General features: G+C 36.1%; 1 protein-coding gene across 10 annotated transcripts in view; it reads right to left on the reverse strand.

The window, feature by feature from the left end:
• Window positions 1–14009: 14009 nt before the first annotated feature.
• Window positions 14010–23330, reverse strand: part of RGS22 (regulator of G protein signaling 22) — a 165402-nt gene continuing 156081 nt past the window's right edge. For all 10 annotated transcript variants that reach the window (XM_070222408.1, XM_070222409.1, XM_070222407.1 and 7 more), the window contains 5 exons: window positions 22681–22779; window positions 20899–20992; window positions 20702–20782; window positions 20377–20424; window positions 14010–19541 (listed from right to left, as the gene is read on the reverse strand). In XM_070222408.1, the coding sequence (XP_070078509.1) occupies window positions 20420–20424; window positions 20702–20782; window positions 20899–20992; window positions 22681–22779 (279 nt within the window). In that variant the 3' untranslated portion in view covers window positions 14010–19541; window positions 20377–20419. The remainder of the gene's footprint in view (window positions 19542–20376; window positions 20425–20701; window positions 20783–20898; window positions 20993–22680; window positions 22780–23330) is intronic.

The following is a 23330-nucleotide window of genomic DNA, read 5'->3' on the forward strand; positions in this document are numbered from 1 at the left end:
AGAGAACAGCGACTGAGGTGGCACAAGGTTGCTGTGTTCCAGAACAGCAAAAAGGCTAATGGGACTGCAGCTGAGTAAGCGTGAGGGAGAGGTCCCACCTGAACCAGGAGACCTCACTCAGGAGGTAAGATTTTTAATAGGATTAGCTCATCAGACTGAGCAGATGGGAGAGCATTCCAGCTGATTGGTTAAATTTCCACCACCCAGTGGCATGAGGAATTATAATTAGATTGACTAGAGAAAAGTAAAGAGAATTAGAGTTCATTTCCTATGTATCCATTGGGCTTACGTTTGAGGATTCACGTTAACACTTCTTACAACACAATCTATCATTTACTCCCTTATCAACTATTTTGAGTTTTAATTGGGTTTTATTTGGATTTTAATTTTATTCAAGTTTAATTGCTTGTACTTTTTTTTTTAACCCTTCTTAGATTGATGATGATAAAGGGAGCAAAATGGAACAGATAATCCTATCTTCACACTACCTTCTCTAAGCAGTGGCCATCGTCTTGCTTCTTTGAAGAGCATTAAAATCCCTCTGAAAGCCTCTAAATTCAGTTACCAATTTACAGGAAATACAAGGGACAGAGAAACATGTTAAATACCACCACAGGGATGTTATCAGCAGAATCCAGACTATGGGAAACTTTACAGGACAACCTGGTTGCTTCAAAAAAATTAATTGCCAGGCAGGCCTGGTGGCATAATGGTTAAGTTTGCACACCCCTCTTCAGCTCCTGGGGTTCACAGGTTTGGATCCAGGGTGCAGACCTACCACTGCTCATCAAGCCATGCTGTGGCAGCATCCCACATAAAATAGAGGAAAATTGGCACAGATGTTAGCTCAGTGACAATCTTCCTCAAGCAAAAGAGGAGGTTGGCAACAGATATTAGCCCAGGGCCAATCTTCCTCACACACACACACACACACACACACACACACACACACACAAATTCATTGCAAGGAATAAATGAAGGGAAAGGGTGAAAAATGCAGGAAAAACCCCTGTAGATTAAACAGGACTTTGGGAGCATGTCAATCAATCCCAATGTGTGGAATTTATTTGGATGCTAATTCAAACAAACAAACTGTAAAGAGGAAAGACAAAAAAACTGAAAAGTCTTATGACCTGGAGGTAATTGGAAATTTGAACACTAATTGACTATTTATCTTGTTAAGGAATTATTGTGAAATCTCTTTTTCCCAATCAGATGACATGATTATTATTTGCTTCAAAATAATGTAAGTGGGGTTGGCAGGCAGGTGGACAGGAGTGGGCTGTGCTGATTATGGAGAAATAAGTCAGGAGTCAGCAAATTATTACCGTAAAGGGCCAAATAGTTGCTGTGGGACAAGGTCTTTGTTGCCACTACTCAACTCTGTCATTGTAATATGAAAGCAGTGCAGACAAAATATAAAGAAATAAGCCTGTGTTCCAGTAAAACTATATTTATAGAAGCGGGTAGTGGGCTGGATTTGGCCTTTGGGCCATAATTTGCTGACCCCTGGTAAAGTGATCATTATTGGAGCTAGATGATAGTTAATGTGGGAGTTCACTAAACTATTCTCTCTACTTTTGCATATGTTTCACGTTTTTAATAATAAAGTATTTAAAACAAGTCAATGTCTTTAGTATTATTCTCAAGCCTCAGTGCTCTTCAGTCTTCTTGGCATTAGTCTTGCAGCTGTATATAAGTGTCGCGCTTACATATAGGCTTTTTGTATATAGGCTTTTAAATGCTAAACTCACCTAAGAGCTCCCTGAACAACCACATTAATTTCAGTTTGGCCTCTCTATTTCCTGCCACGTTGAGATTATCCGTAAGTAGATATATTTTTTTCCCCTGCTTTTTTTTTTCTCCCCAAATCCCCCCAGTACATAGTTGTATATTTTTTTAGTTGTGGGTCCTTCTAGTTGTAGCACGTGGGATGCCACCTCAGCATGGCCTAATGAGCAGTGCCATGTCTGCGCCCAGGATCTGAAGCAGCGAAACCCTGGGCCACCAAAGCATAGCACGAGAACTTAACCACTTGACCACGGGGCTGGCCCCCATAAGTATATTTTTATTTTTAAATTTTTACTTTATTTTATTTTGACTTTTTGATATTCTCATTCCTTTTAAGCCAGCCCAATTTTTTAATTGAGTTCATAATAGTTCACATAATTGTCAAATTTCAGTTGTACATTATTTTTTGTCTGTCCCTGTATAAATGCTCCCCTTCACCCCCTATTCCCACCCCCCACCTCCCTTCCTCTGGTAACCACTGAACTGTTTTCTTTGTCCATGTGTTTGTTTATCTTTCACATATGAGTGAAATCATATGGTATTTGTCTTTCTCAGTCTGGCTTATTTTGCTTAACATAATACCCTCCAGGTCCAATCATGTCGCTGCTAATGAAATGATTTTGCCTTTTTTATGGCTGAGTAGTATTCCATTACATATATATACCACTTCTTCTTTATCCAAACATCGGTCGATGGGCACTTGGATTGTTTCCATGTCTTGGCTATTGTGCATAGTGCTGCGATGAACATAGGGGTGCATAGGTCACTTTGGATTGTTGATTTCAAGTACTTTGGATAGATACCCAGTAGTGGGATAGCTGGGTCCTGTGGTATTTTTGTTTTTAGTTTTTGGAGGAATCTCCATACTGTTTTCCATAGTAGGCCACCCCATTTTAAGTGGAATCAGACCACACCTACCATTTCTCTAAATAACTTAAGAAATATAAAAATTCTTTCAGTCTAAGATGCTCAGTCTACAAATATTTACAGAGGCTACTACGGGCCAGACTTTGTGGCAGTTTCTGTGGAAGCAAAAATGAACATGATTCAGTCCCAAACTTTGGGGAGCTCCCAGAGTCCTGCAGACACCTCTTTTCTCATTCTGAACACTAAAACACTGTTCTCTAAGCTTCTTATTTCTTTAATATCACCAGCTATTCTCATTATTGGTAGAATTAAGGTCAGTGTATCAATGATCTGTGCTTTTCCCTCTGTCTTCTAGAGAGAGAGAGACTGAACCAGGACAAGTGAAAATGGGTACAGCCCCAGGAGAGAGAGTCCTAGTGTACCTGAAGTCTAACTCAGAGCTTTTTCCCACCTCTTTTAGTAAAATATGAGTATTACTGTTAATGGCATATGTGTTAAAGTACCAGAGAATTGTGATAGGTATTTTAAAAGTAGAAGTCAAGAAATGGATTTCTGAACTAGAGTTTTCTATATTTCAAAATAAACTTTCAATTAAATGTTAGACAAATCAGAGCATGCCATCCTAGAAAAGATGTTTTTAAATCATGAGGAAAACAGGCTTAAGCAAGCCACATATGAGCTTTTTCCTCATACTTTTTTAAACTGTTGCTTTGGAACCAACTTGTCATTCCTTTGTGTTTGCGCACACACACGTTAGACAGAACACGGGCTATGTTAACACAAATACTGCCAATCAGAGCTCAAGGTAAATATATTATAAATTATCTTTTCATTAGTTAATCCTGAATCTCTAGATTCTTGGAAGTATGGTGAAATCACATTCATCAAAAGGTCTCAAGGGACACATAAAGCTTTCAAATACATGAGGATTTGGATAATAAGGTAACCTGGCAAAAAGAACTCTGAATTTGGCAGTGTAGGCTGCTACATCTACAGCACAGATTCACAAAGTATCCTTTCCATCTCCCTTGGTTTACAGATGGCCAACTAATGTGGCCAAGTTAGCCCACTAAACAAGGGCGTTATGTTCCAGGCTCACTGAATTTGGAGTTTCAAGAGTAACATGTTTTTCCTCTTCATCAGTTAGCTAGGGTTGCAGAAATCCAAGAGTTGAAACTTAACCATAAACTCAGGAGCTATAAAGTACCGTGCTTATAATACTACCCAGCTATTTCTTCAAATGTTTTAAGCCTACTAAAAGGCTGGCCCCTACATGCTGCTCAAAAACACTGAGTTGATGTGTACTGGCACCAACACAAGACAGCATACAGATAAGGTGACCTTAGAATCAACCAAAAATATATGGCACCTTCTGGATCTGCTAAAAGCTTAGTAGGCAAATTAACACAAGTAATTTTAGGTTTATTCAGTTCTGACTAAAGTATGACAGACATACCATGCACTAAAAAAATATTTTGAGAAGGTGGTCACAGACAAAGCTTCTTCAAGCATAAAGCTGCAAATCTGAGTGTGGTTACCTGTATCGGATTGCCAGGCAAGCCAAACACCTATGGAACTGGAATTTGTCACTTAAAGTAGTATTACTGAATAAATTCATAAGGGATTTACAAAATCCATGGAATTGTCTATTTTATAAAGCTGGAATGCTGTTGGCTTAAGCTTTACTTGGGACTTTAAAAAAAAATCATAAAATGACCTGTTTTTACTTTATTGTTTTTTTCTTGAAAAAATCTAATTAGGAAAAAATAGATCTCATGTTTCTGTTGCATTGAAAGGTTTGACCTTCATGATTAATAGTATTGGCGGCAGATCATGTAAACAGTCCTCCTTAAATGCATTTTGATTAAATGCATTTAGAGTTCCGCTTAAGATGCATTTGCCATGTTCAATATGGTGCTAGACGTGGGTGGAAAAACAGCAGGTATCTTTCCAAGCAGGAGGCATGAGATCGCTAAAATCCTCAGCCTCCACCACAACATTAATTAGTGTGTTTCACCAAGCAAGGCTGTAAGATTTGTAAATGAAATTCTAGAAGGGTCATCGAGCTAGAACAGGATATGGAAGCCAAATGGAAAACATGAACCAATAAAAGAAAAAAGCTAAACTAGCTAGAAGTCTAAGTTTAGTCTTTGAAGTCAGTTCAAGTCTTGCATGCTTTAACTCTGATGTAATCTTAAGATGGTGGGTACAAACAAGAACTCAGAAACAGCTTTTGTGACTTTTGGACCAATTGCACATGTTTGTTGATGGCGATAATGATTACACAGTGGTCTTTACTGAATTACATCTGAATTAAAACCGTCATTCTCCTTGGGCCGAAATATAATAATGAATACTTATCAACAAGAATAGTCATCCTCCAAACACATACACCAACCCCCACATACATTTACAAAATTTATTACACAGTATGTTACATTTTGTTGATACGGCACATTATTCGTCTTAACAGCAGTAATGCATAAGCTCTTGCACGCTAGCACATTCTTCCTGTATGACAATGTGTTTGTTCCTTCTTTGTCCTGTCATTTGTCTCATTTCACATTTTAGTTAAAGAGATTATTGCTTTTGTGTGTGCAAGAATATTTTTCTGAGGAGCAATAATTCTCTTGATTTGAAAGAAATTATAGTTATGGCATGATTGAAACTTCAAATACATATAGCATAAAAGGACCATGCCCATAATAGTCTTAATGGACAAAAAAATTCTGCAATTAGAATCATAATCCAATAAATGCATTCTTCTTGTCTGCTGACAAGCCTTAAAAATGAATAGTACACAAAATAAAAAAAATGCACACTGATTTTTTGTAACAATCCATTTAAATCCTCACATGGAATGTGTTATCATTATCTTATAAAGTGTTTTTCATATGAGCCAAATTAATTATTCTTTGAAAGAAACTTAAGCTACTGTCTTCTTTTGATGATAAATGGAAGTTTAGTACACAAATGTTACTTTAACTTGAAAAGAAGGGTTCAGAAAAGATAAAACAGATGATCAAAAATACTGTACATAGTCTTAGCACTACATAGTCTTAGTGTTCTTATGATTGGAATTGAATAGGTAGGTTTATATTCATTTATAGAATGTATATGTGAATAACTAACAAATCAGAGCACCCAACTAACAACTATAATTATATAGGAATGGAGTGTGCCACATATACAGTGCAGAGTGATGTGATGGCAGCACTTTTGTATTTAGACACTAGAAAATAGCCCGCAAGAGTAAAAAGAAAAAGTCATTGCTACGATTTTCTGATATGCAATTACAAAATTTCAGCCTCATTGAATTATTGAGTGTCAAATAAGTGCTGAAGATATGAATAAGGCATGTAAAACAAAAAGTTCAACACAATTGATAAGTACTATAGCAAGACACGTGCAAGGTACCATGGCAAGAGAAAAGGGAAAAAGATCAACTCAGTAGGAAGGGAGGAAAGGGTCAGGGAAATCTTTAAGAAGGAGAGAATGTTTTAATTGGGCCTTTGAAAAATGGTTAGAAGCTCGGTAGGTGGAAGAGGGAAGCGATTCCCAGGCAGATGGACTAGGCGTGAAACTGCCATGATCTATTTGTGAGTTGTAAGTAATCTGTTCAATGGTTCTCAAAGTGTGGTCTGCAGATTCTTCTTTCAGGGAGTCCATGAGGTCAAAACTATTTTCATAATAATACTAAGATGTTACGTGCTTTTTTCCCACTGTGTTGATATTTGTACTGATGATGCTAATACAATGGTGGGTAAAACTTCTGGCCCCTTTATATGTATCAAAGCAGTGGCACCAAAATGATTGTATTCTTCACTTTTAAAGAAAAAAAGAAGCCAGTTTCACTTAAGAATGTCCAAAAGTATTAGCGTCATTAAATGTTCACCCTTGAGTATACATCTTTTTAATATTCTAATTGATGAATTGGGAAGTAAACAGAAAGCATACCAAAGTATAATGGTTATCTCCAGAAAAAGCATTTGTGCAATTGTTTGAGTTGCCAGCTGACCTACCCACTTTCTTCATGGAACACCATTTTCACTTGAAAGGGTTGACATACAAACTATAGTTATTCAGATTTGGGTACCTGGCAGATGTTTTCTCAAAAACGTACAAAGTGAGACTGTTACTTTAAGGAATACAACAGACAGTATTTTTCCCAATGATAGAATATGAGCTTACAAGCCAGAATCAGAATTCTGAAAAACTTAAATCTACCACTGTGAGTTTGACAGCTTCCCAATACTTAAAATTTTTTCTGATGAGATCAGTGGTGATTTTTTGATTTTATACAATAAAATGTCAACATTTGAAACATCTGCATAACTCAGAGTGAACCACTTTTTTTTCAAAAGAACAGTGCATGAGGTTACAAAATCACACGTGGATGAAAAGACCCATTTCACAAGCAACATAGACAGATGCATTTTCACGTAGCAGAGAATGGAAAGTGTTGATATGGTTTCGGATTCCATATTGCAATTAACCTTTAAGAATCTACCAGTGTTCAAGTGTTGGTGTAGTGTAAAGAAGAATACCCATAATTATCTGAGAAGGCTATTTAAATACTTCTCCCTTTTCCAACTACATATCTGTGTGTGGCCAGATTTTCTCCATGTAGTTTGACCAAAACAACATATCACAACACTTTGAAAGGAAAAGCAGATATAACAATTCAGCCATCTTTTATTAAGCTAGACATTGAAGAGACTTGCAAAAATGTAAAACAATGACAATCTTTCCCTAAACTACATTGTTTCAAAAACAGGTTTTAAAAATAAAAATGTGGGGGCCAGCCCGGTGGTGCAGCGGTTAAGTTCGCACATTCCGTTTCGGTGGCCCAGGGTTCACTGGTTCGGATCCTGGGTGAGGACATGGCACTCCTTGGCAATCCATCTGTGGCAGGCGTTCCACATATAAAGTAGAGGAAGACGGGCACAGATGTTAGCTCAGGGCCAGTCTTCCTCAGCAAAAAGAGGAGGACTGGCAGCAGATGTTAGCTCAGGGCTAATCTTCCTCAAAAAACAAAATAACACACAAAAAACACAAAAAATTAAAAATGTGTAATTTATGCTAACACATTTATGTTTAATATGTTTATTATTGATATTTTAATAAATCTTTTTGACAGTTGTTTTAATTTCTAGTTCAGTAAATATCAATAGACAGAAACCACGTAAAAAAAAGATCTTTAATATTTAATTAATATTTTTAGGAGCATAAAAGGGACTTGAGACTAAAAACATTAAGACTTTCTGGTTTTATTGCACATGAGGAGAGATGATAGACACGGTAGGAAGTGTGAGACAATAAACGGGTATGTGCTTGATGCTAAGGCCTAAGGTCTTCTCCTGTAGGAAAGAGAATTATTGTAATAGCCCTTTAATAATACCAGCAAACACTTCATATACAAATGAAAAATAAAGATGGACACTTCTTTGGTGCATGGAATTTAGCAATTCAGTAATTTTTTGTGAATGGCTTTATGGAGGTATAATTTACATACCATAAAATTCACTCATTTTAAGTTTCAATGATTTTTAGTAAATCTATAGAGTATTACAACCATCACCACAGTCCAGTTTTAGAACATTCCATCACCCCCGAAAGATCCCTTACGCCCATTTACAGTTATCCCTGTCTCCATCCTTAGCCCCAGGCAACCACTAATCTAATTTCTGTCTCTACAGATTTGCCTTTTCTAGATATTTTATATAACTGGAATCATATAATAAGTGCTATTTGCCTGTCTTCTTTCACTTAGCATCACGTGTTTGAGGTTCATGGATGTTGTAGCATATATCAGTAGTTCGTTCTTTTTTATTGCTGGATGGTATTTCATTGTATATATGCACAACGTTTTGTTTATCCATTCACCAGTTGACTGATTTTTGTGTAGTATTCACATTTTGGCTATTATGAATAATGCTGCTATGAATATTAGCATACAAATTTTTTATGTGGAAATATTTTCATTTCTCTTGGGTAGATTCCTAGGAGTCAAATTGCTAAGCAGTATAGTAAATATGTTTAACTTTTTAAGGAACTGCCAAATGTCTCCCAATTGCCAATTACATTCCCACCAGCAATGTAGGACAGTTCCAGTTTCTCTATACCCTTTAACACTTGTTATTGTCTGTCTTTTCGATTATAGCCATCATAGTTGAGTGTGAGTTCATATCTCATTGTGGTTTTCATTTGCATTTCCCAAAGGACTAACTATATTGAATAGCTTTCAATGTGCTTATTAGCCATTCATATATTTTGCGAAATCTTTATTCCAATATTTTTCTCATTTTAAAGTTGGGTTGTCATATTATTAAATTGTAAGATTTATATATTCTAGATATAAGTCCATTGGCAGGTATATGATTTGCAAATATTTTCTTTCAGTCCTTTGTCTTTTTATTTTAATGGGATCTTTTGAAGTACAAAAGTTGTAAAATTTTACAAAGTGCCATTTATCTATTTTTTTCATTCATTGGTCTATGATGTAGTTGATTTAGTATGAGGAAATCTTAGCCTAACCCAAGGTCATGAAGATTTTTCTCCTATCTTCTTTAAAAAGTTTCAGTTTTATTGCTTACATTTAGGTCTATGAACAATTTTGAGTAAGATTTTGTGTATGATATAATTTGTTTTAGAATTGCCTTGGCACCTTCAGTGAAAATCAGTTGATGATAAATATATGGATTATTTCTGGACTTTCAATTCTATAACACTGATTTGTATGTCTATCCTGATGCCAATACCACATTACCTTGATTACTGTAACTTTATAGTACAGTTTGAAATTGGAAAGTATAAGTCCTCCAACTTTGCTCTTATCAAATTTATTTTGGCATGGATCTTTTACATTTCCATATAAATTTTAGGATCAGCTTGTCAATTTCTACTAGAAAAGTCTGAAGAATTCTGATAGGGATTGTGTTGAATCTGTTGATAAATTTCAGGAGAATGGCATCTTAACAATATTGAGTCTTTCATTCCATGAACAGGTCATGCATCTCCATTTAGATCTTTAATTTCTTGGCAATGTTTTACAGTTTTCAATGTACAAGTCTTGCACTTCCTTTGTTAAAATTATTCCAAAGTATTTAATTCATTTTGGTGTTATTGTGAAAAGCATGTGTTCATTGTGCCCATTTTTGGTTTCTTTATTACTAGAATAGGGAAATACAATTGATTTTGTATATCGATCATGAATTCTGCAACCTTGCTGAACTAGTTTACTAGCTCTGGTTTTTGTGGATTCTTTAGAATTTTCTACACATAAATCATGCTATCCGCAAATAAAGACAGTTTTACCTCTTCTTTCCAATCTGAATGCATTTTCTTTTTCTTATCCGATTGTACTGGCTAGAATCTCTAGCACAATGATAAAGACAAGTGCCAGGAGTAGACATCCTTGCCTTGGTTCCAGTCTTAGAGGGAAAGCTGTTAGCCTTTCAACATTAAGTATAACGTTAGTTGTAGGTTTTTTGTAGATTCCTCTTTATTAGTTTGAGAAAGTTCTCTTCTTATTCCTAATTTGTTGAGGGTTTTTATTAGAATGGCAGTTGGATTTTGTCAAATGCTTCTCTATTAAAACGATCATGTGGTTTTGTCCTTTATTAATACAGTGTATTACACACTAAATGATTTTTGGATTTTAAACAAATCTTGCATCCAGTTTGCTTTTGAACTTCTTGGATGTGTAGATTAGTGTTTTCCATTAATTGGTGGAACTATTTTGGCCACTATAAATTTTTTTTAATGCATCTTTCTTTCTATGGCTCCTTTTAAGCATATATTGTGTGCCTGATGGTGTTCCTGAGTTCCTGGAGGCTCAGTTCATTTATTTTCATTCTTTTTTCTTTCCATTCTTCAAATTGGCTAATCTGTCTTGATGTATCTCTAAGTTCACTGATTCTTCTGCCAGTTCAGATCTTCTGTTGAACTCTCCTAGTGAATTTTTTCATTTCAGTTACTGCACTTTTCAATGCCAGAATTTCCATTTTTCAAAATTTTCTTTTTATTGATATTCTCTATGTAATTAATTATTGTCATCATTCTTTCCTTTAGTTGTTTAAAGCTCCCTTTAGTTATTTAAGCATATTTATAATAGCTGATCTGAAGTCTTTGTCTGCAAGGTCTAACATGTGGGACCCCCCAGAGACAGTTTCTATTGACTACTTTTCTTCCTCTGTATGGATTATACTTTCCTATTTCTTTTCATGTCTTGTAATTTTTTGGTTGAAAACTTGACAGTTTAGATAATATATTGTAGCATCTCTGGATTCTGATTCTTCCCCCAGCCCCAGGGGGTTGCTGTAGTTTTGTTTGTTTATTTGTTTAGTGACTTGCCTGGACTAATTCTATAGGGGAGATTCCTCTCCAGTGTGCAGCTGCTTATGTCTCTGCCCAGTTTTTAAAAATATTCTTGCTTTTACTTTTAAGTGTTTCTTCCTATGGGTCACCTCTGGATCAGCACAACTTAGTGGTCAGCCAATGATTGGTCAGAAGTTGCACTTAAACACTTTGAGCTAGTAAGGTTTCCATTCTTTACTGATGCATCGATGTGTGGTTAAGGGACCACATTCAAAGTTTAGGCAGTCTATAAGGTAGCCCCAACTTTCACATTCTGAGTAAACAGACCTCACACTCAACAGGCAATGAGTATATAGTTAGGGTTCTCTCTGATCTCTCCTGAGCATGTGTGTAGCTAGTGCAAGCGTACCAGCTTCCAAATAACCAGGGATATGTAAAAGTTTATCAGTGACCACTAGGGCTTTCTCATCACAGATTTCTCTTACATTTCTGGCTGGTCTGCTAGTATGTTGCTTGCCCCAATCAGAGGCATGACAGTTTAGCCGTGAAGTTGGCCTTCCTGGATATTTGCTATTGTTCCTGGATAGTCTCACTGTTTTGCCAAAACTTCTGGAAATTAGTTTTTCCAACTTCTGATCTAAATCAAATCAGCCCCCTCTAGCAGCAAGGCTGCTGGTCCTTATGACCTGCCCCATTCTGGTAGAACCACTACATCATGGAACAGGAGGAGGAGAATGGAAGCAATGCTAGACCAAGATGCCACAGATTCCCAACTATTCCTCTTAGGTTTAGTAGTTTTTCTTGAATAAATGCTTCTCAATTTATTGTATACCTCTTTCCATTTCTATAATTCTCAAGTGGTTGTTTTGACAATTTTGCCCAAATTGATTGTCTCTTTTTGGTGAGACGATTTGCTGAAGTTCTCACTCAGCCTTTCTAGAAGTCTCACACTATTTAGCAATTCAGCAGTTTTTTAAAAGTTGCTAAAGTCACCAAATTTGATATGTCAAAACTAAGTATATGCTTTATATACCTTTTTCTGAAAATCCCACAGATATGATAATAAAGAAGCCCAAAGAGAATGAATGTATTAAAAGTATTGAAGATGGAAAAGGAACCAGAGATTTTGACAATATTTATAAAGCATAAAGCTGATGGCTCATGTTGACATATAAACCAGAGCAGAGAACAGAAACAACACAATTATGATGGTTTGAAAAGGGAAGACTGGGCAACCCAGTAGTCACAGTTCATCTTCTCAGCAGGAATTGTGAAGACACCTTGTGCAATGGACTGAAGGTTTATGTGTTCCCAAAATTCCTATGTTGAAATCCAAATCTCCAATATCATGGTAAAGGAGACAGGGCCTTTGGGAGGTTTTTAGGTCATGAAGGTAGAGCCCTAATGAGTGGGATTAGTGCACTTATAAAAGAGACCCCAAAATGCTCCTTTCTCCCTTCTGCGATGTGAACACACAGTAAGGAGACAGCCATCTAGGAACCAGGAAGTGGGTTCTCATCAGACATAGAAATTGCTAGCACTTCGATCTTGGACTTCCCAGCCTCCAAAACTGTGAGAAATAAACTTCTGTTGTTTATAAGCTACCCAGTCTATGGTATTCTGTTATACAAGCCCAAACTAAGACACCTTGTTAGATCCTGATTCTACTCTATGGGAGAAACTCCCTTGTCCTTTGGGGCCCCTGGCTTTGCCTTCTGAGAAAATTTTCCTTACCTATTATCCTCTAGGCCACATCTGAAGTTGGCATTGGAAAGTAGGCCTCTTTGGAAATGGCACAAATTTCACAGCCTGTAAGTTTGGGGACCTGGAGGTTGTTTTATAGATTGAAAAATTACAGGCATTTTCAGGCCAGGTTTGTGGGCTTGTTGAGAATACAATTCCATTAAAATTTAGTAAGTTTTCAGTCTATTTACCACCAGTTGGTTCCATGTCAAAATTTTTTCTGGTCACAGTTCTTAAACCTGCCAACTCTCTTGTTTTATTTATTCACTTCTGTGCTTAGCCCATTTCTGTCGGTTATTTTAATGGTGGCTATTTTAAGGTCATCTAAAACAATAGGCTAGATTAGGATAGGTAGTCATGGGAATAGCTAAAACTTGGGGATTCCATTACTAAAAGGAATAAGATTAGGATAGATGTTGGGAAATAGCAGTCTCTGTATGATGGGGTTAAGGAGGGAGATTACCACTCATCATCATGTACTGTTGAATTTTTTCTTTAAAGATTTTATTTTTCCTTTTTCTCCCCAAAGCCCCCCAGTACTTAGTTGTATGTTTTCAGTTGTGGGTCCTTCTAGTTGTGGCATGTGGGATGCCGCCTCAGCATGGCTTGATGAGTGGCGCCATGTCTGTGCCCAGAATTCGAACCTGCGAAACCCTGAGCTGCTACAGCAGAGTGCACGAACTTAACCACTCGGCCACAGGGCCAAATCTTTTTTTTTTACTAAGCACATACATTAGTTTTATAATAATTACAATAAATAAGAGTTTTCTAAAATAATAACTACTTCAGGCCAGGCCTGAATAGTATTAGAGTATTTGACTCTGGAAAAGGAAATAGCATAGAAGTATAGTTTTACTTTTCATCTTTTGATCTAAAGTTCTAATTCAAAATATAGAAATAATTGATCATCGAGGAATACCCCAAACCTCCGCAGACAGTTACACTTTAAAAAGCTTCAATATTAGAAACTCATAGAATCACATAATATTAGAGCTAAAAAACAAAGGGAACCTCTGTTCTTTACACATGAGTAAACCGAGACTGAAGGAAGTAAAATAAATGACCCTCAGTCAGAAAGGTAGCAATAGATCCAAGATTAGAACCAAAGCTTACTGAATCATTGGATATATACCAACTGAGATATTTCTGAAGCAGAAAGGTCACTGTAATTTTAAAAATAGTATGCCAATTAAGAAAAAATCAATTATTCACAGATTATGTACTATAAAGAAATTTTCAATTATATGATAAGTGATGACACACATTTAAGAAATATAACATGAATTAGGTTATATATCTAATATTAAATTTGTTTATTAGAAAATAATACACACAAGCTGAATCTGACCCAACTGGCCAAATTACTTTTGTATTATTTCACTATTGTATTTATTTCAAAATACATTTATTCACCCCAAACAATAATGCAAACAAAGTATGAGCTCAACTTTCTCATGTTTTTAAAGGTATAAGCTGACATCATATACATAGTAATTTGGGTATTTTTAAAACCTAGGACTCTTCAAAAAGCAAGTTGTCTTTTCTTTAATGAAAACTTGTAAAATCAAGAAACAGATCAGATGCAAACATATAGCACAATTAAAACTTATTTATTTATTTGTACAAACCTAAGTCAGATTTAAAGCTACTTTTAAGATTACCTAAAATATAGTATATGTTACATTAAATGTAAGTAAAGAATTTAAGTTTTATTAATTCAACAAACATTGGCTGAGCATCTTCTTTAGGCATTATATTTCCAAAGATGATGTAAAAGAAGAGAAATTATTCAAGTGGATGTAATATAGATACTCACTAAAACAAATAAGTCATCATCAGTTATAAGGCACTGCTGGTAGTGTTATGGAGCCAGCAGGTGTGATCTTTTTTTAAAAAAATGATATGCCAGGGAACTGGAATTTAAAGGTTCTATTGTAATTAGAAATTTCAAAAAATAAAACAGCAGTCTAAAGCAGTGGTTCTCAACTAGGAAAATGTCTGGAGATATTTTGGGTTTTCACAACTGGGGAGGTGCTACTGGCATAAAGTGGGTAGAGGCCAGGGACACTGTTAAACACCCTACATTGCACAGGATAATCTTCTACAACAAAGTGTTAGCTGGCTAAAATGTCAATAGTACTGAGGTTGAGAAACCCAGGCCTAAAGTGATTAAAGTGATTTAACGTGATTTAATAAGCATTAATTTCTTCTCCGAAAGACATGATGACACAAAGATGTATTTTCATAAATATGAAAAGTGATGTAGATAGAACAGAGATTATATACTTTACATAAAATTGCCACATTACTATGTATTTATAATTACAAAAACACCAATGGCAATTTTTTGTGAGTAGCGTTATATTGAATTTTGTTAGATGAACAGTGATTTTTATCTTCCTACGATTTTACAGGGAACATATTTCCTTCATTTTTTCTTTTTATTTTTTTTAAGACTTTTTTATTTTTCCCTTTTCTCCCCAAAGCCCCTCGGTACATAGTTGTGTATTTTTAGTTGTGGGTCCTTCTAGTTGTGGCATGTGGGATGCCACCTCAGCATGGCTTGATGAGCAGTGCCATGTCTGCACCCAGGATTCGAACTGGCAAAACCCTGGGACACCAAAGCAGAATGCACGAACTTAACCGCTATGTCAGCAGGCCAGCCCCTCTTTCATGTTTTCAACAAACATTTAATGAAAATCTATTTTCTAGATGTTCTGTGTAAGGTGCTGGAACGAAAATTCAAATAACAGTTTTATTAGGGAAATAGGTATGTGAACAAAAAATTACAGTCAAGGCGACTAGTGTTGTTATAGAGTAATGAACAAGCTCGAGTGGTAGGACAGAAGAGGGAGTGATAACTTCTGTGGCTGTTTGAGGGATCTAGGGCAAGAAAAGAATATCAAAGATGGCTTCCTAGAGGAACAAATGCCTGATCTGAATGTTTATATCAGAAGACAGGAGGGTCTTATGCATATGCCATGCTAAGTAAGGAACTTCTATTTTACCAATATAACAGGTTTACCAATCATCTCAATGAAGGCTTTAGGCAAGGTAATACATAGGAAGGTATGCATTTTAGAAAGATAGCTCTGAGAACAGCTGGAGGCAGGCCAGGCAGGAGAAAGAGATACTAATTAGGACTTGGATCCAAGATGATAAGAATCTAGAATAAGGCAGTCGTCCAATGGGGGACAGAGAAGGAGAAGGAGATGCACTGAAGAGATGTTAAAAAGAATCAGTAGAACTACAGCCAGAAGACACTTCCTGAGCACACTAATATAAGGAATTGCCTCTAGTGGGAAAAATTGAGATTAGCCCATGCTGTGGGACGCTTTGAGGGTAGGTCAAAAATGAACATGTAAATATTTATAAAATAAAAATTATCAATTAAAAATATACATATAACACAATAAAAACTTTAAGTTTTCTTAATTTTATCTTAATAAAACTGACTACAGAATCCCTTAAAATACTGGTGTCAAACTTCAGGGCCTCCACCCAATATGTAAAGAGTTTAAAAGCCATCACTGCCATCCTCACAACAAGGAAAAAAAGCTAAACAAACTGAAAATCAACAAGTCTTCTTGGATCCTTCAAAGAATTGTGTTAACAGGGCAAACTGCTGCCCCTAAAACTGCAGAGACAGACAGGCAGATACAGAGAATTACAGTTACTGGGAGCAGAAGCCAACAGCTAGAGCTAATTTCGGCAGGAATACTTTAAATTGTAATTGATGAATTGCCTGAGTGTAGACTAGCTTGAGAGTTAAAAAATCCAAGGGGCCCCCACATTCTTGAATTTTACTTCCAGGAGCTCTACCACGTTCTCACTGTAAAGATCAGAGAAAAACTCCCTCCAGCTTCTGGCAGGGGGAGGAGCAAAGTAACCATTTTGGAATACACCCAGAGCTCTCTGTTCTTCCTAACAAGGCCCACCCTAAAGGGAAGATATTTCACCACAGCGTAACAGGCTGGGGTTTCATCAAAGCCTAAATGACCTGGGGAAAGGGAAATACTCAACTCAGGCTTACTAAAAGGCTGAGATCCAATCTCAGTCTTCCTCTCCTCTCATATTCTACCACCACATCAACAAAGCTCCTATATAATAACAGGGATTACAGCTAAAAGAACTGCAAGCCTCAGACCCTATTAAGGAGTCTCTAGGAAAACCCCAAACAACAGAGGAGACAAAAACAAGGACATAGAGGAAATTTCAGCCTCTAACATCACAACTGCAGCAAACAGTAAATACAGCCTAACTCCTAGCCAGATAAACATAAAACCGCACATTAAAGGCCCATATACCTCAGTTCCTTTTACCTGATACATCATGTCTTGTTTTCAACAAAATATTACAAAGCATGCTAAAAGAAAAAAAATAAAAGCCCCAGAAAACAAAAAACAGAACACAGTCTGAAGAGACAAAGCAAGCATCAGAACAAGATCTAGATATGGTAGAGATTTTAGAATGATCAGACTATAAATTTAAAATGACCATGATTAATATGTTAAGAGATCTAATAAAACAGTATACAACATGTAAGAATAGATGGGTAATGTAAGCAGAGAGATGGAAATTCTAAGAAAGAATCAAAAGGAAATGCTAGAAATTGAAAACACCATAAAAGAAATGAAGAATGCCTTTGATGGGCTAATCAATAGACTAGCATAGCTGAGGGAAGAATCAGTGAGCTTGAAGAGAGGTCAACAGAAAATTCTAAAACTGAAAAGTAAAGAGAAACAAAAATGAAAAAGGCAGAATATCCAAGAACTGTGGGACAGTTACAAAAGATGTAACATACGTGTAATGGAAATACCAGAAGAAGAAGAAAGAGAAAGGAACAGAAGAAATATCTGAAGTAATAATGACTGAGAATTTTCCAAAATTAATGACAGACCCCAAACTACTGATCCAGGAAGCTCAGAGAACACAAGCAGGATATATACCAAGAAATCTACACCTACACACATCATATTTGAATTGCAGAAAATCAAAGACAAAGAGAAAATTTTGAAAGAAGCCAGGGGGACAAGATAAGAATTGCAAACTTCTCTTCAGAAACCATGCAAGCAAGAAGAGACTGGAGTGAAATATTTGAAGTGTTGTGAGAAAAAAACCACTAACCTAGAATTCTGTATCCAGTGAAATTATCCTTCAGAAGTGAAGGAGAAATAAAGACTTTCTAAGGCAAATAAAAATTAAGGGAATTTGTCTCCAGCATATCTGCCTTGCAAGAAATGTTAAAAGAAATTCTTCAATGAGAAGAAAAATGATATAGGTCAGAAACTCAGATACACATAAAGAAGAGAAGAGCATTGGAGAAGGAATAAATGAAGGTAAAATAGTATGTATTATTTTTCTTATTCTTAATTGACCTAACAGAAAACAGTTTGTTCAAAATAATAATAGCAATAATGCATTCAGTGATTATAGCTTAGGATGAGTGAAACGAATTGACAGCAACGTGATAAGGGACAGGAGGGAGGAATTGGACATACTCTATTATAAGGTACTTGCACTACCCATGAAGCAGTATAGTGTTATTTTGAAAGTAGACTTTCATTAGCTGTAAATGTATATTTCAAACTCTAGGGAAACCAATGAGAAAATTTTAAAAAGAAGTCTAATTGATATGCTAAGAGAGGAGACAAAAGGGAATCACATAAAATGCTCAATTAAAACCAAGAGAAGGCAGAAAAAAAGTGGAATACAAAAAAAGAAACAAAGAACAAGCGCAATGAATGGAACACAGATACAAACTTCACAGCCGCTATGCTGTATGAGGCAGTATGGAAGCAGAGGAAAATACAAGGTTCCAACGCTTCAAAAAGAAAGTGTCCAAAAACCACTACTTTAGAAAAAAATGATCTCTGAAGTGCCATCTGATGCTTTCCCCCTTTAAAATGTCTCACTCTTTAGAGAATTAGGAATGGCAGTTTCTACTCTGAAAATACTTTCTGGGATTGTATTAGAGGGGAAGTCTAATGCTTCCAATCCAGTAATCCAGATTATAGTCCTTTGAGCTTCTGAGTCCTGAGGCCTACAGATGGTGAAGGTTCATCCTCCCAGGTCATTTCTTGCACATTCTCCTTTCCCTCCAGGAAAGAGGATAGGAGGGTATGTCTGGATTCTCTTTGCTACAAGTTTAACTCCTGTTAATAAGAGGGCTTTTACTTTTTAAATCTCTTATCTTGCTGCCTTAACAGTTTGTCACAGAGTGGTCTGTGGAACACCTGCATCAGAATCACCTTAAAGAGGGAGATCCCTGGGGCCTGCTCAAGAACTACTGCCCAAGAATCAGACTCTCTTCAGAGAGTGAGCCCAGGAATTTGCATTGTCGTAAAATGTCACAAGTGGGTCTTATGCCCACTCAAGTTTGAGAACCACTGCTTTAATATATGGTTCCTTTAGAGTTGAGGATAGGGATGGGGTGGGGAAGGCTCCTCCCATTATCTTTTGCGTCAATTTATTGCTAGGAATATTAGTCCCCTAACCACCTACTGAATATATCTGCTAATCAAATATAGTAAATGCTCAAGGAATATTTGTTGAAAGATTACTTGAGGAGTGTAACATTATCCTTCCTTAAGGTCTGTGATAAGCAAAACATTTTGATTCTTCTAACCTAGCTAGAAGTCATTTTATTCTAAATAAGTTTTTAAACATTTTATAGTCTTGTGTGTCATGTGAATAGGATAGCTGTATTTTAAAACTGTGGGAGTAAAACAAGCCAAACTTTATTTAGATGGTAGGCTTGCTCTAATGCAGACCATCAAAATCACTTGAGCTTCCATGACAGTTAAATTTGGTTTAAATTTCTGCAAAAGAAAAATAAATGGTTGAAAACATAAGCAACTACAGAAAATACAAATCCAACAAAAAACTTACACAGAGTTGTAATAAGGATCAAAAAAGTTAACAGATGTGTCAGCAAAACCTAAATGTTGGGGCTGCTGTGAGGCTGGTCTAAGGCGTGGGGGAACTGTCAGAAGGGAGTAGTGGCCAGGATCAACCACAAGAGAAAAAAGATGAGCAGGCTAAGAACATAAAAGGCCTCCTCATCACACCCACCTAAGAACCAGAAAACTGAAGATTTGGGGAAACAAAAAGCCAAGCTGAAGGACAGAAGATAAGAGAAAGGAGACTTTTACTGGGTTCTTCAAGCATTAGGTCAATGGGTTACCCTACATTATACTACACTACTCCTTTGTGGGGGCATTGTTAAACTCTAACATTAGTATCCAATCAAAACCATAAAATCACATCAGTATCCATATGAGAGAAGGACCCCGGTTTGATTTTCAGTTATTTTCAGTTCCTTCTTATATTCCCAACTTGGGAAAGTGGAGCTTGGAAATCTCAGCTTGTGAAAACTTGGGAAACTGAGCTCGAGCCCATTCTTCCATACATGTTCTTTGTGGAAGAGAAGAATAGATAAGGAGTAAATAGCAGCAGTAAATGATCATTCCCCAGAAGCCTTCCTTTTCAGGAGACTGTGCCATTCAGAAGGGAGGCAAGAGGCTCCTATCCATCAATTTGTTAGCGGGGCATGTATGTGTGTGTGCATGTGTTCTGAGGGTGTGCATATGTGTGAGTGTGCATGAGGGTGTGTCTTAGAGGGATATAGAGGGTATGATCAACTTTCAGTCTTACCTTGCACCTATCAGCAGCAGGCTATACGCTCACATGAGTGCTCTCACTCTGGAAAGGGGATGAAGTGTTAGGTATACATCTTAAGTCTTTCCTCCTCAGCAGAAAGAGACAGGAGACACACACACACACACACACACACACACACACACACACACACACACACACACACACACAAAGAAATTCTCCTAACTCGGGGGTCAGAGCAGTCGGGAGGGAGTCAGTCCTCATCCCTTTCTGCCCTGTATGTTCTGGATGGCCAGGTGAGCGGCAGAATTCTAACAAAAAGGGGAAAACAACTGAAGATAGACTATCACTGGAAACTCACTCAGGATGTTGTGGCAAGATACAATCTTTTTCAGAGATGCAGCCGAAGCAGTAGACTTAAAATTTGTAAAAGATGGTGCGGCTGCACAAAAATAGAGAAATAAGGAAAACAGTGCAGTAATCATTGGCAAAGTTCTCTAAAATTAATCTGTGATAAATGATAACATAGCAACTCTGTAAACAAAAAGCAATAATTACCTGCAAACAACTTTTTTTCCAATTCTTCTTGAATTTTAAGAAGAATCCTTTCCTGTTCTAAGGCTTCTATGTACTTGGAGTAGCACCAGGTTGGCTAGAAAGACAATTTTTAAAGTTAATTTTGGAAATATTTGCCCGAGGAAATAAACTGAAGGTAATACGGCTTATATAAGCCCCTTCATTTAAACTTCTTATTGAAGTCTAACACATACAGAGAAATGTGCGCATATCATAAATTTATAATTCTATGAATTTTCACAAACAGAAGTCACTCATTTAACCTTTTACCTGGGTACCACAAATTGTTACCGATCTACCTTACTCCGTTTTAATAAGAAGATTTATGATGAAGTAAAGGTGCTTTTTTCTATAGCCTTCACCTAGATTTTTTAATTCCCTGGCCCCAGTTTGTGTGTGTGGTGGGGGAAGTGAAGGTGATGATGTTCTATTTCTCAGTGAATCAATGTCACAAAAGCTTTATAGACTTCTCGATAGCTATTCAGTCACTTTTACATATTTAATTTGATTATGCAGTTTGGTGCTTAGAAAAGATCCAAGTTGGGGGGGGATAGTTTTACATTTGGATTAATTACAATTCTTCAATGTGCAAAACCTATCTAAAACAAATGCATATACAAGCATGTGCACTTGCCAAATGGCAGTGTACTATTATTTTAGCAAATTCTAGAGTAATTCAGCATGTGTATCTTAAATAGCAACAACAATAACAATAATAATTTATATTTATAAAATGGCTTTGGTTTCCAAAAGCTTTTTAGTTTCTTACAAAAATCTTGAGACATATGACAGGAAATCATCAACATCATCATCATCATCATCATCCCTTTCTCTCTCTCTTCTCTTTCTAATAGATAAGGAAACAGGCTCAAAGGAGATTAAGTGATTTTTTTTCCCCACTCAAGGTAATACTGACTTCTAATTGACAGCCTAAAAATTAAAGGCCTGGTATCTCTAATTCTACATTTCCCCCTTTATTTTTACACCATGTTTCTGAAATGTAATGCTAATCATTTGCTAATGAATGTACTTCCAAATGGCACTATTAAGTATCATACACTTTTAGATATATCTTTTTCAATGTATGGTTCCACAAAATTGGACATTTCTATTCTCTCAACAATAGCTTCATAGTCTATCAGTTATCTTAGGTGGGTGGCTGAATTTATTTGCCATTCCTAAATACCAAAAAGATTGTTTCTTGAGCTAGTATTATTCTAAGATGCAAACACTTTCACTATAAGTCATTAAAAATGGACATAAATTAAACCCACAAAATTTTAGGGAACTGATATTAATGTACAGTTGTAAATGTAAATATAAACATACAAATTGTAAATATATCAGTTGATGGTTATGTACTGGCCAATTTTATGACCACTTCAAAGAATTAAAAAATTTAGACTAAGCATTTGACATTCTTCTTTCTTCTCTTAACCCAAGAATACATCAACCTATATGTGTTCTATCTTGTTCTATATCTTATTCTCTCTTTTCCACTAAGATAGCCATTTCAACTTCTGCCACTGAAATCTTCTTCATATGTACCAAGAAATTATTTTCCTTGATTATACTGTCCAAGATCAGCTGAAATTTAATGTTCTATGAAGGGTCAAGGAAGTTCTCTTCCAATCTCTCCTCTTATTACAATTTTAGCCTCATTACCAAACAAACAATCTTTGCTAATGTAAATGACTGAGTTACTGCATTCTACTATCCAATGGTCTGTAGGAGAAGTGGTATCTCTACATCTTTCCTGCTTACCTGTCGGCTGTATGCTTGTAGGCCTAAACCTGGGTCACCGACTAAAGCAGAGGTTTTGACAGCAGAACCTGAAGTACTTGTATATTGTTTGACTCCATCCTGTAATTACATTATTCCAAAAAAGGCAGAATGCAGTATTAATATAAACTTACAGTTAGGGAGTCATAACATCATATGAAAAAATATTTTGCAGTGGGCACCACACCTGAAGTTTCATCAAGTCACTATCACTAATGTGACATAATCTGTTAAATCTTTTATTTCATATTAATATAAAAATATTAAAAAATAAATGACAGAAATTATGGAGTTGAATGTAAAAATCACCCCCAAATTCTAGCATCCAAGAAAAACCACTACAAACATTTTCATGACATCTATCCAAATTTCTCACTAGGGAAATGCTTAGATATAATCTATAATTTTAATATTTATATTTTGTTGCATAAATTTAAGTCAAATGAAATCACACTATACGTACTCTTTTTAAAATCTGCTTTTTCAGGCAAAATGTTGTAACAATGTTTCTATGTGAATAAATGTAGAACAGGAATGCAAAGGACGGGCCTTTGTATCATTCACCAAGTATGCCTACTGTAGAACACACAGGATACACTTGCATATTTGTTGGATGATTAAATGAATAAAAT

This window comes from Equus caballus, chromosome 9 (genome assembly GCF_041296265.1).
Source record: "Equus caballus isolate H_3958 breed thoroughbred chromosome 9, TB-T2T, whole genome shotgun sequence".
In the NCBI taxonomy this organism is placed as follows: Eukaryota; Metazoa; Chordata; class Mammalia; order Perissodactyla; family Equidae; genus Equus; species Equus caballus.